Source organism: Leguminivora glycinivorella, chromosome 13 (genome assembly GCF_023078275.1).
Source record: "Leguminivora glycinivorella isolate SPB_JAAS2020 chromosome 13, LegGlyc_1.1, whole genome shotgun sequence".
Classification (NCBI taxonomy): domain Eukaryota; kingdom Metazoa; phylum Arthropoda; class Insecta; order Lepidoptera; family Tortricidae; genus Leguminivora; species Leguminivora glycinivorella.
In genome coordinates, this window is record NC_062983.1 from 19,094,894 (window position 1) to 19,113,505 (window position 18,612).

Genomic DNA, 18,612 nt, shown 5'->3' on the forward strand with positions numbered 1-18,612 from the left:
CAAAGTTTGTATCGGGAAACAAGATTAGTTTGACTATTTTATTCGAAACTTCACAGGAGGATTCCTAAAGACATGTTTCAGGTTTTTTGAAAATTTGACCCCTAAAGGGGTGCAAAGGGGGTAAAGTCAAAAACACAATATGGGTATCGTTTTTATGGTTTATCGGGTCGCTGATCACGATAAATATTTAAAATCGAATGAGGTGGAAAAGAAATTTTCTCCCCTGTTGTTGTGCAATGGGGTTAAAATATCCAAAATAGCCATAAGTATAGGTTTAGTTTTTATCTTTACTTCTGGTTCAAGAGATTTCAAATTGACACGGAAGTTCCTTAGAGGAGCACTAAGAAAGGATTTTTCAAAGTTCACCTCCTAGCATGATAATTTGACAGGGGCAAGGAAGGGACAGGGACAGGGACAGGGACAGGGACAGGGACAGGGACAGGGACAGGGTCAGGGACAGGAACGGGATAGGGTTAGGGTTAGGGATAGGGAAGGGTAGGGGTAGGGGTAGGGGTAGGGGTAGGGGTAGGGGTAGGGGTAGGGGTAGGGGTAGGGGGTAGGGGGTAGGGGGTAGGGGTAGGGGTAGGGGTAGGGAAGGGGTAGGGGTAGGGGTAGGGATGCGGATGCGGATAGGGATAGGGATAGGGGACGGGGACGGGGATAGGGATAGGGGAGGGACAGGGGCAGGGACGGGACGGGGACGGGGACGGGGACAAGGATAGAGATAGGGACGGGGATAAGAATAGGGATTGGGGTCGGAATAATCGGTCGGCAATCGATATCTAGGCAGTGTAAAATGCAGGTGGCTCAGTGGGAAGGGATTAGTAAGTATGCATCGGCGAGTATCCTGCATCCGTAATAACTATTACATTCAATGTGCTGTAAGAAGATCGTTGTTTGCTTGCCTTTTATATGTTTACGTTTGCAATAAGTATAAGCAAAATGGAAAAAATTGTAAGCGATAATGCAAGGAAGTAAGGTCCGACCGAGATCTCGGTCTCGGTTCTCGGCCGAAATGGGCCGAGATTCTCGGCAAAACCGAGACTGCGGTTTTTAGCTTTCAGTTTGTTACATCGCCCGTTTGGTATCCCGATTTTAGTGATTTTGGTAGGGTCTTTATCGATATTTTAAGCCAAAAACAAACAAATACCTAGGTATAATTCATAAAAGAGTGTAAAATATTTACGACAACTTGATGTGTGTGGAAGACAACGACGACGCGAAAAATCAAAGCAGCAGGTTAGAATAATACCTACCTTACATAATAGAAATGGTGAATTACGGAATATCGGACGAAATTTTGAGCTTTTTGGATGATATTTTGAGTTTTTTTTAGTAAGTATGGGTTTTCCATAGTCGTAGTAGTAGTATTATTTGATATACATACATACAATTTTGGAAATAATCGCTATCAAAAAAATAGTTCGTGTCCCTTAACCTTGAATCATGTGCCTAAAAATACGTCAAAATCAAAGTGAAGCTTAGTAAAGACTTTCAAGGAAAACCTGGAAAACTACCCGTACAAAACAAGATTCGACGACCTGTTTTATGATTTCTTGCAAAAAGTCACAAAAAATCAGAGTATTAAACGCGCGTGTAAAACCTCTGAAATTGCATGCCTCTATAGGCTATGGCGACTGCTTACCACCGGGCGAGCCGTATAGTTGTTTTTGTCACTGACGTAGGTAGTCTATTTTGCTACGGTAGATAGGTAAGGAGTGCGGGTAGGTTTGGGTAGTTACGGAACCAAACACTAAGCAGGACCCAACATACTCTTGGTTTCCTGGTTAAATAATACGCGAATTTCGATTATGAAAACATTTTTTTGTAAAAATGGCATATTTTTTACTGTTTTACAAATTCTCGGTCTCGGTCTCGGTCTCGGCCAAGAATCAAATTGAATCTCGGTCTCGGTCTCGTTCTCGGCCGAGACAAAAATATCGTTCTCGGTCGGACCTTACAAGGAAGTACTTTTTACCCTACCGACCATAGCGTCGAGATACTGGCTATGTGGGTTGTATGAAGTTTCCCCAGTATAAATATTTATATAGGTAAAATACATACATATTCGTACCTACTACCTACGCTGTGGTCGCTGTGTAACAATTCTACAATCATTGCAAGAATTTCTTTTAAAACAATAGTAATATGTGTAAGGTACAGTCAGCCAAAAAAGTGGTTTACCACTTTTCGATCAATAGAGTCGAAAAGTGGGAAACCACTTTCATGGCTGACCGTACAGCAAATAGATCAGTTACAATGGCCCCCCCAGTCGAGAATTGCCCCGCTTTACCTTAATCGAAATAATCGCGGACAGATGTACCTACAAAGAAACCTACGGATCCAAATGAAAATCTTATTTTTTGTAAACGTTTCAAAAAGAATACTTTTATTACGCGGGCGAAGCCGCGGGTAAAAGCTAGTATCGTCTATGAAAATAAGTTTTTTATATCGCTATAACTTTTTTCACACAGTGATTTGAAATAAGCTCCCATAGTAAATATTGTAGTATATTGAAACACCTTTCTAATGACATATGTCACGTCGCTATTGGTTCTTGGACCATTTTGTCCGGTTCTCCTTTATTTATAAAAACAAATAAAATAATTTTATTCACGTTTCCCATTTCAAGTAGGTATTATTTATGCCACATGTAAATGGACTACTGTATTTGAAGTAATATGTATACGATTAAAATGATTGACGACTAATGATTAATAATTTACAATAAAACTATTTGGGATCACCCTATACGGAGCGTGACGTCAGATTAATGTCATCGGCATGAAAAGTACGCTCCCTGGTTATGATTATCTTTTGTAATGATTTTTGGCTTTTCTGTATTATATATTATTTTATAATACAGAAGCTTTTTCCCGCGGCTTCGCTTACGTGCTAATATAATCTTGTTTTCCCATACAAACTTTGGACCCTCATTCCACAGTTCCACACCCTTAGGAGGTGAATTTTAAATAGTTATTTGTTATACAAGGGGGCAAAGTTGTATTTTAACGCCGAGTGTGGAATTGAAAAACGAGCAAGTGAAAGGATTCTATAGTTGAACCACGAGCGAAGCGAGTGGTTCGAGAATAGAATCCTGAACTTGCGAGTTTTTTAACACACGAGAAGTAAAATACATTTGCACCCGAGTGTAACACAAAACTTTTCCCCTCGCTATAGCGAGGAAACTACAACGCAAAAAATGCGTTTATCACTTCTTCCAGTAGTTCCACAGATGGTAGGTAAATCATCTTTATTACTAGATTCATCTACTTTTATCAATTTTAAAGCAGTTAATTTGACTTTATGAAGGTCAAATTACTTTACCCACTAGTGGATAAAATGCGTTTTTACCCGTTGGTATTAAAGGACAAAACACATGTTTCCGAGCTAGTGAGGGGAAAAATCCTTTTTAGTGCTACTCTACACCATATAAGGAATCTACGTGCCGAATTTGGAATCTCTTGGACCAGTGGTTTCGGCTGTGCGTTTATATGTAGTCAGTCAGTTAGTTTCTTCTTTTATATATTTAGATGAAAGATAATCTTTGAGAAGGGGATTAGTATGAAGATTAATTATAATATTTTGAAGATTAGACCATCCGGGGGCACCTATTTCACCTGTTATGGAAGCTGCTACTCCTGTGCCGGAGTAAGTTTTTTTTAAACACATTCTTTATGGCTTTTATTATATTTGTTTTTATCATGCAGAAACGTCTGCTAGCGATTTTTAACATATTTTTAAATTAAAGGAAAAATGGAAAAACTCACACCTCCGGCAGGACTCGAACCTGCGACCTTTAGCCATCCATCCATTTCCATTTTTCCTTTAATTTAAAAATATGACTTTTATTATGTTAGAGTCTCATCAAAAGGAAGAATACCTGCAATGCTGCTACTGCCTTAGTGCGTTTTCACATTATTCGATCCGATATCGGATGTCGGAAGGATTTCAAGGCAAAAATCAAAGATGGCGGCTTCAATGTATGGGATATCGGTCCTGCATCCGATATCGGATCGGATAATGTGAAAAAAGCGCTTAGAGCCTCTTAGAGGCTATAAAGAAAATGTAAACTGAGAAGAGAATCAGTAAGAAAATCAATAATTGAAGTCTTCAGGTCACCCGGAACACTTTTTTTAATATGGAAGCAAAGCAAATACTTGTTGTGGTTTACTAATTTGCTTTTTTTCCTTTCAGATCAAAACCGCCCACGCCAGCTCCAGTACCGGCGTCACCAGTGCCCAAGAAGCGCAAGAAGAAGGCTCCTCCCGCCACGCTCAACATCGCTAGTCCTGCTACGCCAGGTCCGGCTACCCCCGCACCGGTCACGCCTGCACCGGCTACGCCAGCTCCCATAGGTAATATACATCTAGATAAACATACATAGAAGTCCATACTTCAGCATCGCCGGTGCTCAAGAAGAAGGCTCCTCCCGCCACGCTCAACATCGCTAGTCCTGCTCGGGATACACCACGTCCGGCTACCCCCGCACCGGTCACGCCTGCACCGGCTACGCCCGCTCCCATAGGTAATATACATCTAGATACCATCACATATATAGAAATCCGTAGTTCAGCATCGCCGGTACTCAAGAAGTGAGAAGAAAGCTCCCCCCGCCGCACTCAACATTGCTCCCGCCACGGCGAGTCCGGCTACACCGCTCCGGCCACGCCCGCTCTCACAGGTGATATAAAAAAGCTCTCAAACTGCCCTCAACGGGTACATCAGTACGACACTTATCTACGGTCTACCATATACGTATGCGAGAAGGGCCTCACACTATACTCGACACTGCTAGCCCTTCCCCTGTCGCTTCACCACTTCACCGGCTCTTACAGGAAATTACTAAACCCTCGATCCGATACCCGTCAGTACCGTACCGACATCTACAGTATCCAGAAAGCGTAAAGAGAAATGCTCCCCGCGCAGTCCATTTCGCAGTAGACCACTTTATTCCAGCAGAAAAAATTCCCGGCCTTCCGATCCCAAGGGCCGATTGCATCAACCACAGTTAACAGACACATCGATACACATATGTTGAGACTTGTATCTTTTTACCAAGCACGAAAAATGTAGGTACTTAAGTAAGTCAGTAAATCTTCTTTATTATTGTACTTAGCTCTTATTTTATGCTTAGCTTAAGCGAATTTGCATATTACCTTTTTATTTTTGTATTTTTCCATTGCTTTACTCTTTTGTGTTATGGTAATAAATGTATTTTTATTTTATTTATCGACGTCACACGGCAGTAGTCTATGAAATTCCCATGCAAAAAAAATGTGAAAGCTAAATCCGGTAACGGACGGTTTGGTGCAACCGACCCCAAGTCTTCTTCTTCGTAAACCTAATGAAAAGCGATTTGCTAACCTGATCATGTCCACCGCGTTGGAAAAACGACCCTTAATTTCCACGTTTGTCAAAATCTATAACCTCTTAATACATAATAACTACCCCATACAGTATGCTCCCCCATACAATATACAAGGGCATTTAGAACCTTGTTTGTTCCGCTGGCGGTGGAGACCACTGGGTGTTGGTGCTCGGAGGCTCGGGCCTTCTTTTTGGAGCTCGGGAGTCGCCTGAGGGAGAGGGGGCTCGATCCCCGCTCCGGGTCATTCCTGGTGCAGAGGTTATCGATCGCGGTCCAGCGCGAAAATGCAGCTAGCGTCTTGGGAACCTTTGCACCTGGAATGACTCGTGGAGGGTTGTTTGACTGATTGTTGTTGTGTTTTTTTTTTGTGTGTAATGGTGTTTGATCATAAAGTGTATGTATGTTAATTTAAGATGATGTGTTATAGAATTATATATTGAAGTCTGTGTTAGTATTTAAGTTAGTTAAATAATATTGAACAAATGTATCTTGATATTATGCTCTAATTATTTACAAATAAATACCAGAAAAATTAACAATATATGTTTTTATTTCAGATGCAGGCGACGATTACGACGAAGACGTAGAAGTGGAACCCACCGCCGCCGCAGAAGAGCTGTCTCTAGGCGCCCTACTGCGAAACGGACAGGAGGACGATTACTACGATTATGACGAGTACTAAATAAATAAATATAAATAATAATAAATATTGGGGACACCTTATTACACAGATCAACTTAGCCCCAAACTAAGCAAAGCTTGTACTATTGGGTGCTAAGCGACGATATACATACTCAAATAGATAAATACATACTTATATACATAGAATTTCACCACCACCCCCTTTCTTCCCGTGGGTGTCGTAGAAGGCGACTATGGGATATGGGCTAAATTGTGGCGTAGGCGAGAGGCTGGCAACCTGTCACTGCAATGTCACAGTTTAGTTTTCTTTCAACCCCTTATTTGCCAAGAGTGGCACTGAAGCTTTAGTAGTTTCATGTGTTCTGCCTACCCCTTTATGGGATACAGGCGTGATTTTATGTATGTATGTATGTATGTATGTATATACATAGAAAACATCCATGACTCAGGAACAAATATCTGTGCTCATCACACAAATAAATGCCCTTACCGGGATTCGAACCCAGGACCGCGGCTTAGCAGTTGGAATGGCTTCCGTTGGGAAGCATGGTTACCAACTATGGCTAAGAGACGGTAATGATTTAGTCTCATTTTGTAACGTTGTTACAAATCGGTAATGGGAAAGTCCCAATTTGAAGCCAGTTACGAATTGGGATTTTTTCCCGTTTCGAAGCTGGTTACCAATTTTAAGTTACGAAACGGTACTAAAGGGAAAAGTTGCTCGATAGTATGAACATGCGTTACGCATGCTTTCAGCTTTCCTATGCGTAAGCGTCTTTATACTAACGAGCGATTTCGGGTAGATACATTTGCTGCTCCTATCTGAAGCCACACACATACTGCCATGACCTTTAACTGACAAGTCATTTATGGAGCCAGCGAATTTCATAATTTTGCTTGATGTTCAATCGACACTATACCTAATAAATAGTCTATGTATCCATCTACTGAAAGTACTAGCTAAGAGTACAATATAAATAGATTTATAATATCTATCCAAGTTGATCCCACACATCACTAGCCAATATTGTATAACAATTATACAGCGATATTTGATAACTAAGTACATAGTTAGTTACATTAGGGAGATTATACCTAATGGTGTAGTTTAAGATGTTAAGTAGTTATAGGTTAACTTATTGTAGTCGACAAGTTATACATTGTTTGCAGAGGGACTCCCCAAACATATCGATGCAGGCTCCTCTTTTGCCGACCTAATATCCAGGGTTCGAGGATATATATCAATGGATATATATCAAGATATATATCCGATATATATCGGATATATATCCAGCGGCGTTCGACGATATATATCAATGGATATAAATATCCGATATTTATCATTTGTTTATAAATATTGCAATACAAAAATGGTTTAAAAAAATGTAACATTGTTAAAAATTATAGTTTTTTGTGTTTGTTACTGATTTTTTACTAAATGTTATGTTTTTTAGTAGAATGTTCCTTATCTCAAGTTGTATTCATAAATAGTGCAACAAAGTAATAATATGCCTTCCATGCAAAATGGATATATATCAAAGTTGATATATATCCGATATATATCATAAATATCCGATATTTTGATATTTATTATAAATATCGGATATTTTCGAACCCTGCTAATATCGCTCGTTAGCATGCGTTACCGCTCAGTGATGACGCCGCGTAAGCTCTCATACTAACGAGCGATTTTTTGGCTAGACCTGATTCCGCGTCGATAGGTTTGGGGAAGCCCTAAGCCAGTGTAAACTTAAGACGATTTGTAAATCCCAGTGTTTTGTAGCCATCATTGTAACCCAACGACCAGGGTCCCATTTCTCAAAACTGAAAGTTACAAGTTACAAGCGGAAGTCTCTTTCCAACTTGTCATATTAGACATTGACAACCACTTGTAAATTGTAACTTTTTTTTTAGTGGTAGTCAATGTCTAATATGACAAGTTGGAAAGAGACTTCCGCTTGTAACTTGTAACTTTCAGTTTTGAGATATGGACCACAGATAATCTTTTTTTTCTCTCTTTTTTGTTATCTAAATTTCGTGACGCATTGGTTATAACATGTTTTACTAATAAAATAAAATAATATTACAACAACAATAACAGTTAAGACACTAGTTTCCGTAGTATCTTAGATAACGGAATAAATAACACGATGTATATTTATTATTTATTAGTAAAAACATGTTTACATGACATTACAGTAAAACCAATGCGTCACGAAACTTAGATAACATAAGAGAAAAAAACAGTATGTAAGAACATGAAAAAAAAAAAAAACAAACAATAAAGTTTAAAACTAAACAATTGATTTGGGCGATGACGTAACTGCGTGGCTCCGTTGCGTCGTTTGCCCCGGTGTAGGATTCGGCAAGTTATATGTAGCTTGGGAGAAAAAATCGTAGGCTGCCTGTCCACAGGAACAGAGGGAGGCAGCAAAGCGGTGAGCAAGGTAAAAATCTACCAATAGAATATCATAAAATCTCCGCTCCTGATATTCTATAATCTATGCTGATATGCTGCCTCGCTCTGCTGCTGTGGACAGACGGCCTTAATAATCACTGGACAATTCCTGTAGGTAACTGTGGGGTACATTGTGTATGAAGGACTGATTTGATTAACTTTAGTTTTTAAATTTAAATTGTGTAAGATTTTTTGTCGGATCTTGTTTTAACAGGGCTACCTAAGACCTGATTGACCTGAAGTCCTACTGAAAATACCGATTTGCTGGTTTCTTGATCTCTGTTATTCTAATATTGCATTAATTAGAGTAAAAGGGAAATATGCTCGCACTTCGCAAACATTTGTGTTCGTGATAGGCCTTCTGAGAGATGTAAATTTTGCTTATGTTTTACTTAGGCACTGGTCCCACCGCGAGCTAGTAAGCTATGAGCTATCGGCTATAAAAACGAACAAAAGATAAGCACTCCCATGCAAATAATAGAGACACGGCGATGTTTATAGTTACTCGCCCAGCGGTGAGCTATTAAAATCGCCGTGTCTCTTTTATTTGCACGGGAGTGATTATCTTTTGTACGTTTTTGTAGCCGATAGCTCATAGCTTACTAGCTCGCGGTGCCTTAAACTGTGTTTAATTTATTTTTAAATTTCGTATAGTAAATGTTTTTTTTTTATACAGCCTTTCTTTGTAAATGTATGTAATATTTTAAATTTAATGTGTTTTTAAATTTAAATAAAAATAGTAGTATGGTTTGATAACTTTTAGACATTCTCACTTTGGCAGAGTCCAAGCGAAATATTTGAGACTGTTGAAGGAGATTTCATGATTTCAAATTATTGACAAGCGGCATATTTTTTACATGTTTTAGTGTGTAGTTTTGTCAAAAGGAATTTGATATGTGAATATGTCTAAACCTCAGTATTTTGACAAAAGATCTTCATGAAGTTAAAGATGTAAATATAATTTTATAATGTAAGCTATTTTGTTTAAATTTAGTTATATAACTATAATTTAACATGATAGGATTTTTCGCTACTGTTTAATGCAACGACTCAGAAAAAGTCTAAGATTTGATTAATTTGTACCGTCGATCAATTTGAATATTAGGCCTAGAGATTGCAATCCGGTCCGGCGGATCCGCTAATCCGGCCGGATCCGGTGCTTTTTTCATGCTACCGGATCCGGTAATGTAATTTAATATGTTAGAATAGTGCTAAAAAATAACATTTACGCTAACATTTGAACGTAGCTCAACAGGGGATTGCAATCCGGTCTGATTTCCAATCAAAAAATAATTTAATACGTACGTTTTTTGCATTACTAGGCCGTTTGGAAGTAAACTAATGTGCTCAAGTGACGCGTCAAACTTTCCGTCTTTGAATCTGTAGTGAAATCTGTGCAATTCTTTGCTTGGATGCAAAATGTGGAATAGTGGAGAGTGACAAAGGGCCATACGACAAAACTTTTCGTTAACATGTCACTGAGGTCGATCCTTCGCGTTTTCTGGCCAAACACTATCCGAAATCAAAACCTATTGAGTATACACCAGCAAACACCCATTAGTGAGGAAACCGTGACACAAAAAGTACATTGGTAGCACACAATTTCAAGAGTTCCCTCTAACGAAATAACGCAACTATTTCTTTCGGCTGGAAATCGCCTGCCGCTGGAAGGAGCCTTGGCTCCGGGCGCCCTGCAAACTCATGGAAGCGGTCCGTTGAGGATGAACTACGAGCGACCGGGTCGAGCAGGAGCGAGGTCACGAGGGTAGCTGAAGGTAGGAAGGCATGGCGCGAGCTTGAGAAGGCCCTTTGCATCTCTGTGGTGACGTAGGACTACAAGAACAACAACGTTTTCAGCATGATATAAGAAGTATGAGGGCACATTGCTACAAGAATCACATAAAAACAATTCAAAGCTTAAATATGAACATTTTTAAAAGGTATCCAGTAAGATTGTGGTCTCAGCAATAGCACTAAGGTCAATTACTCTTGATGACTTTAATTTAGCTACTGTAGTTTTTTTTTAGTTCTTCTTTGCGTGTGGGAAAAGTTAACTGTAAAATAACACAAAACATAATTATCTTTTTTTAAATAGTTATTTCATAATGCATTTAGGTAATGTTATAATATCCGTTCTTAATTGTATCTTAAAAGCTCTATAGGTACTGTAAAACAATACAGTAAAAATAATTTTGTTATCCTATGAAAGTTTAAAAAAAACGAAAGATTTTTATTTGCGACTGATTATTTTAGTAAAATTTACTTGTTACCTGGTAAACATGTTGATTTCTAAGCTTTCAACTTTTGGTTTATTAATCGTGAAGAAAAATACCATCATATTTCTCATATAATGCTGACATACAAAAAAGTTACTATTTGGGTACTTTTAATCCTCAAGGTCAATCCGGCGGATCCTCCCGGATCCGCCGGATTGGGACCAAAATCCGGCCGGATTGGATATTAGACCGGATTGCAATCCCTAATTAGGCCACTGCACCTTTGCACAGTAAACGTCAATGTGATTTCTATGCCAAATATAACACTGTAAATGAGACAAGGTTCTAGAACGGCCTAGAATTAAAATTAGTTGACCGTACAACCATATTTTACAGTCACTTATAAAGTAAAGCTTAATATAAAGAAAAACTGTTATTTGTGTATTTGCAGTATTTGTAATACCAATAAATATATACCTACCTATTTTATCTGTTTTAATTTTTTATTATAAGTAATTAATTACACACATTCATAACTTTACATCTATATTCCCAAATGGGATCAGCAGAGGACATGAAACTGATCACGTTTCAGTGCTACTTTTATGCAAATGAGGAGGCACATTGACATTTTATCCCGCCAGGCGGCGCCTGAGCAAGTGCCTAAGCATGTCACTGTCATTCATATGTGTGAGAGAGAAAAAAGATATCATCTTATCGCTCTCACGTATGAAATTATTTATATCTTCAATGGACTAATAAGGTGGCGCCATCTGTCATAACCTTTGAGTGTGCCTCCTCATTGTAACATTTAAAGAGTTAACTCTTTAAATGTAGGTGAATGCTAAATTTTATTTAGTTCAGTAGGTCACACTCATTCTCATTTAAAAATAAACTCTTGTGTCATAAACAGTAGGTCCAATTTAGATGGTTACATTACTGTTCAATTTTAAGCAATATAATATAGCATTTTAGTTTTATCGCATATGTCTTCCTAAAAATAAACTTATTTGCTCTTTAACCCTCTACATTTTAAGTACAATTATTTGTATGCGGAGCAGTACATTATTAGGTCTTATATGTCTTATAGATACGTAACAATCTTTGAATTCAATCAATTATGCATGTACATATTTATTATGCAATATACTGAGCGCTGCATTTGTGTACTTTGATGCGTCACTATCTCACTACGCGTCACATACTATTGGACAAGTCAGGACTTGCGCGTTAGACTTAGGTGATGTGATCGTGCTAAAAACTAGTACTAACTTGATATGTTAATATTAGAATGTTTTGTTTATTTATTTTATTGCTCTATCGTGTCTTGTGTTGACAAGTAGGTATCTGACACAAAAAAATTGCTTATAAGTTTTATAAGAATTGGAAAATCAACTTTATATGGTGGACCATAGAGTTGGATTTCGTAATATATAGTTGTTTTTAAAATTTAGGGTGGCGTACCACTGGTCCTAACATGTTAGTGGAATTCGGAAGGAGGAAAACGTCTTGAATATTTGCAATACCCATAATGATGTCACATCATTAGGTCTCTTGATAAATTTAATGTTTAGGATTCTACAAAGAAGTATAATAATAATTATATGTGGATACCAAAAACACGGGTTTAGGGTCTTTAATAATTATAATACTGAGAACCTACCTACCTAATTTTAGTAACAACAATAAATATACTTACGAATAGTAGGAAATAGTATAAAAACACATGAAAGGACAAAGTAAATTATAGCATGAATCATCCAGTTAGATTAAAAATAAATAAAATATTACAAATAAAGGAGCAAGATAAATAAAGGAAATAATAAAATATTACATGATTTCACTTCCACTGCTAATATAACTACCTATTATTATACCAATTAATTTATTAAACTTATAGGTATTAAGTATAATTAATTGTACGAATACATGGTCTTTCTGTCAGTAGTTTAAACTACTTTAACAATAAATTAATATCTGTAGCTATTATTTAAAATAAACATGAAATAAACCTCCTTACTATTTCAAATAAGATAATAGACAAACTTCTTCCACTATTTTTTTTTCAAATTGGAAAGTGATTCACAGAATTCAAATTCGGACAGCACTATGTGAGAACACTGAGAACCGACTTGTCGGTACAAGAACGCTCCTACCATTGCACCCACTTGTGATGTCGATGGCAGACAGAAGCAAAACACAGTATTAACCTTGCCAACTCGACTGAATAAACTGGTCAGTCACCAGTTTCGGTAAAAATATCTAGTCAGTTTTAGTGATATTATATAAACAAGTAACAAATTAATATATTAATCAGATTATTTAAATAAATTTAATATTGTGCTATGGGTTTTATGTGTAACGGACAAGTGCGACGCAGGAAACTAACGGAAAATCAACAAATAATACTGAAGAAACTTTTGGAGAAATACGGAAAATATGCTTTTCGAACGTCGCAGTTCAACGCGTCAATGAACTTGAGCAGGTAAGTTTATTTGATAAGTTTACAATTTTCGTTTACGATGTTTACGCAGGAATGGCGGACAGCCGGACACCACTGTTGATGAAATAAAACTATAGACACATTTTAAATACTTATAATGAAAGTACTATTAAAGTAAAAGTAAAGTATTATTTCGATTTTACTGTCTGCGTTTACAAGAGGTTGTATGCATTAAATAGTATTTTATTTCATTGACGAAGCGGTGTAAACATTTTTGGTAATCATAATTAACTTTATATTGTGATTAAATATGACACATCAACTAATCATTGTATTCACTACGAAAGGATAAAGTAATTATCATACGGCAATTATTTACTAAAGTAAAATTTTAAGTTTTGCCGCCATTATTTCCCTCCATTTGTTTCAAATTAATGTTGCCATACTGTTATAAAACCCGATGAAATGGAGTTTTAGTGTTTTGTTATGAAAGTTTTTAATAGGCAATACAGCAATGACTTAATGACACATAAAATGAGCAACTTACTGAAAACGTCTGTTCTGTGTACAAATAATGTTCATAAGGGTAAAAAGTGTAAAAACGTTACGGAATTTAGAACACGTTATGTCCGTTAGATTTTCATTCTGTCCAGTTTTGAGTTAACTTGACTCTAGTTATCATTAAGAACTGTGTTAAAACTTAAAAATATACTATTTTTTCCCTCTAATAATAAATCGTTAATTAGAGGAAAATTACAAATCAAACATAGCAATACCACGTTCGGATACGCGTATAACTAAAGACGAAAGACATTGAGTAAATCATTTTTGAAAATAAAAATGGAAGCATTATATTTGACAAAATAAGTGCAGTATTTGACTGTACTTGTACATTATGAATCAAAATTTAAAAATATATCTATGTGGCCAAAACAGTAGAATCCAAAGCTCAAAATAATTAACTTTGTTTGGTTGGCACTACTGATGCCCAATCAATTTCACCAACATGCAGACAGTATAGACTTGAAGTTCGTTGATAGATGAGAATGAAGTTAGCCACGCTATACGAGTAACATTTTTTTTTAGTTTGTAGTTTGCGAGTTCACGACTGTGTTTAGATTTGTCGGGTCCTAAAACCTGTGGCATTCTTCTTGTTAAAAGGTGTCGTCACTGAATATTTGTATTGCTATCGAAGTGATAAGTTCATGTAACGTCGCGGGTAATCGCAATATTTCATGGTCGGGAGTGAAGTGCAAATGTTCTAGGTTGGTGAAATAATGACGAGCAGTGCTTTTATCGCTTTGTAGCGATGTGTGGTTTTAATACATTAAGTTGATTGTGATTTCAAAATTCATGGTGTATCCAATAAAATTAGTGTCGTTTATAGAGTATATTTCGAATCATAGGGACCATAAACGAGCCGACGGATTCTATCATGGTCGTAAAACGGTAAGTTATCATACAACGTGGTGTTTATATAAGATAAAATAAACTATAAATATCTATACCTAGTTCCTACGTCTATTTCTAGTACTAGCGGACATAGTGTTAGAACGATAATACACTTTGTCTTCACGTACTGAGTGCCTACCAGTACTGTTCGTCCATCGTCAACGTTTGTAAGTACGTGACTTACATTGTATAATAAAATGTATCTGTTTACGTTGTTTATAGCTCAACGTACTCATATTTTGGGTATTTCCAACGTAATTTCCAAATGGTACGATATATTTAGGTAAAACATGTCCCTTTGTTTACGAAAAATATGTTGTTTTCGTCGCCATTGTTATCGATCACTACGCATCGCGGATTGGCTGGAGAGTTTTGTTATTGTATTTTTTTTATCGCTTATAAAAAAAAACTAGCCCATTAAAATAAATCAAAGTGCGCATATTACGTTTTTAATTGAATTCAGCCTTGCCCTAATTAGCTTCTGCATATGATTGGCCTACAGACTAGATTTAATGTTCATAAAATAAAGCTGAGAATAGGTTTTTCTTTAAAATCTTAAAATTAACATGCTTCAAGGTGTAATAAACATTACCCTTGCACTTGGACTCCACTTTTGGTTATATATTGATTAGAGAAACCAGTTTTTAGAGGATTATTATTACTTATTTTATAGACAGTTTTACTCAGACAGCTGCTATCAGCACTATAAAACACTTTAAAGTCACTAAGAGATCAAACACTATTAAAAATCATTATTTTACCCTCTGCGATGTTTCAGCCAGGTTGCATTGGCCATGGTCACTTAAGACTGATGTCCCATAAAAATGTAATTGAAGATGTAAACAACAACTATACCTAACATTAGTTCAAAATATATTTTTTTATAAGCACTTGCTTACGACGGAAACGAGTCACTGGATTAGGCTAGAAGCTACACAAACCCCCTTGCTTTAGTCCAACTCAAGTTTGGAGAGTATGTGCATTTTTTTGTGTAGCAGTTAATAAATTATAATCTGCGTGAATTTGCCTATAATCCACAACTAGGTGATTTGGAGTTCTACCCTGGAAAGAAATTACCTACTGATTTGGTAAGGGGTTAGCAAAGGGGCTTAAAAAATCATTTCTTAAATAAATAAATAAATAATAAATAAATATTATAGGACATTCTTACACAGATTGACTGAGGCCCACGGTAAGCTCAAGAAGGCTTGTGTTATGGGTACTCAGACAACGATATATATAATATATAAATACTTATATACATAGAAAACATCCATGACTCAGAAACAAATATCTGTGCTCATCACACAAATAAATGCTCTTACCGGGATTCGAACCCAGGACCGTGGCTTAGCAGGCAGGGTCACTACCGACTGAGCCAGACCGGAGAATATAATACAACACAGCAGTTTTGTTGTTGTCTAATACCTTAAGAATAGCATTTTCTTCTGATACTAGATTTTTTACATTAATTGAATTGTGGTTCCGGGACTGGTATCACAGTTCTTGTCGTAATAAATATGAGAACATTTCCCATATACATATACAATGTACATATTCCCTTGCCTATACCAAACATATCAAAAGTTGTGAAACATAACATAATATTTTTGTAATTACCAATTATTCTAAACCAATTAAATTAATTAGGTTCCTTGTCATGTTGCTGAGCCCCATTTGTTAGTTAATTAGTGAAATAACACCATTAGTTCAAATGCATATCTATTTATATTTCATTTAATGTAATTTATTTTTCTGAAGTCACATTATATAAAGACAATGAAATGTAATAAACACTAGTAAGAAGCTAGTACTATGTTGTGGTCAGTCATTAGTGGTACAGCTTAAACTAGAAATCAATGTTAAAATCAAGCTTCAAGTGTGAACAGGCATCTTCTGGGCGAGCTCAATCCAGCGTAGACCATTGCCAGTTGGCCAGGATTAAACCCATTTAAAATAAAAAAAGCAACATAATAGGTTTTATTTTATAGATATAGTCGAGTTCATAAATATCTGTACGTTTCTTCGCCTTAACTCATAGCAATATGGTGAAAAAATGTACACATATTTATGAACTCGACTGTACCTAGAGAGAAATTAATAGGTTTTAAAGTAAATTTTGATGTTAAAGGGACTATAAGTATGGCATTAACATTACATTTTCAAATTCACAATAATAAAGTGTTTTTGTTACTACATACTACTACTAATAGTAAAGATAACAATTTTCTACTAATGCCCCATAGTTGGCATTTTATCAGAGTAGAAGGCTATTCTCAGTTCTCAGAGGAGATTTAAATAAATTAGCTATCAGCATAAACCACGCTGAGACCTTTGTAAACAAATTAAAATTTAAGCCCCATCTCCTAATAAAATAAGCTTAGGTCAGGGATTAGTGCTGTTCATTTAAAATAGGGAAGCCACCCAGTCCAGCCCTGAATAATTAGGTAATAAACTTATCCTTTTGTATACTTATTAAAATGCTACCTAAAAGCTCGGCCACACATGCGCGTTTTGGTAGGCGGTAGCGTAGGCGGAGCGGTAGCGGAGCGTTAGCAGAGCGCAACGATAGCGGTGGGCCGGACGAACGCTGGCGTTGCGGATTGCGAGCGGAACGCCAGCGTTCCGCCGGCGCACCGCTATCATTGCGCTCCGCTGACGCTCCGCTAACGCTACTCTAACAAAACGCTTTATGTGTGGCGGAGGCTTTAGTGTAAGCATGATATTTCAGGCAACTTCAATTCAAGGTTACCCGGCCTTCTATAAACATAGGAAATTAAGATATCAAAGTGATCTGCAATTTTCCGAATGTCAACGGACGCCAGGCACTTCAAATCAGGCACTATCCGAAAGCGGGCACCATTCTGCTAATTCTACCTACTTATTTAGTAGGTACTGTGTGTTCCTTGGCTGGGGGCCGATTTTTGAGTCGTCACTAAAATACCGGTTGAAAACGGTGAATTGCCTATTATTTTCAGTGACAATTTTCTGAATTCGAACGGCGGCTATTTAAAACTATTTTTATCTATTTACTAACCCCTTAACCTTGTTTCTCCATAACTCTATTTGTTCTTATTATCTATTTATTTATCATTAAGTTCCCAGAATACTGTGAATCATTTTACCCAACTCCAAAAATTGAGGAAGTCAATGCTGGCTTGTGTTGAGCCTACTCATTTTGATAAACTTTGTTAGGTACCTTTTTACGATTACGACCCATAAAAATTCTTCAAGTACGGTAGATCGTTTATGGATGTAATTAAACTTCTCGTACTTACTAAGTGGCTTTTAGACATAGCTTGTTGCGAGACTGCGTTTCGCCACAGCTTCAACGATTGTCACTTCGGCTAGGCTGACCTGGCAGTGTATACATTTAGAATACATATTTAGATACCTAATACATACCTAAGAAATACCTAACCGTCCCTTACATTTTAAAACTCCGTAACAAATTGTACCCATATAAATTTTACGCCAAACTAATGTTTCATATCGTGAATTTCATCCTGCATCACTCTACTTTAATGCGTTAATACAATTATACGAATGGCCACTCCATTTAGTGAATGGGCTTTTTCTCGAAGGGGCACGGACCCTTGTGAGCCTACGGCGTCAGCAGGTACCGGACTTTATGGTTTACGTTATTTGAGATGAAAGAATGGACAGTTACAATATGAATCTTCTTGTTTCGTTAATTAAGTCGAAGGTTGAAATTATATAATTATTATAATAAAATTGTTTCCACGAAGTCCTGGAGGTCCGTGAGGTTTATATAGTTTTACCAAAAATAAGCCTAACGGAAAATTATTTAATAGAGGCCCCCTTGCGCATAAATTAAATTAGTGTAACCGAACGTGCAAAAACTAATTTTTAACTAACCGAAATTAAAACTGCGGCCGGCCGGAGGCTACCGATAGTATAATTTCGTTCAGCACTCACATAAACTTTAGCTGTTTTTTGGTAGAAACATGATTTTCGCTGGACCATTACCTTCGGTCGGATATTAATACAAACGCGCAAAACATAAAAT

The 18,612-nt window shown here is 36.9% G+C and overlaps 2 protein-coding genes across 4 annotated transcripts in view; both read left to right on the top strand.

Moving 5' to 3' along the window:
• The window catches only part of LOC125232949 (transcription factor IIIB 90 kDa subunit), a 53,790-nt gene extending 47,627 nt beyond the window's left edge, over window positions 1-6,163 (top strand). For both annotated transcript variants that reach the window (XM_048138801.1, XM_048138800.1), the window contains exons 11-12: window positions 4,198-4,358; window positions 5,929-6,163. In XM_048138801.1, the coding sequence (XP_047994758.1) occupies window positions 4,198-4,358; window positions 5,929-6,053 (286 nt within the window). In that variant the 3' untranslated portion in view covers window positions 6,054-6,163. The remainder of the gene's footprint in view (window positions 1-4,197; window positions 4,359-5,928) is intronic.
• Window positions 6,164-14,177: 8,014 nt separating this feature from the next.
• Window positions 14,178-18,612, top strand: part of LOC125232390 (protein pellino) — a 100,284-nt gene continuing 95,849 nt past the window's right edge. For both annotated transcript variants that reach the window (XM_048138033.1, XM_048138034.1), the window contains exon 1: window positions 14,178-14,579. In XM_048138033.1, coding sequence (XP_047993990.1) covers window positions 14,566-14,579 — 14 coding nt within the window. In that variant the 5' untranslated portion in view covers window positions 14,178-14,565. The remainder of the gene's footprint in view (window positions 14,580-18,612) is intronic.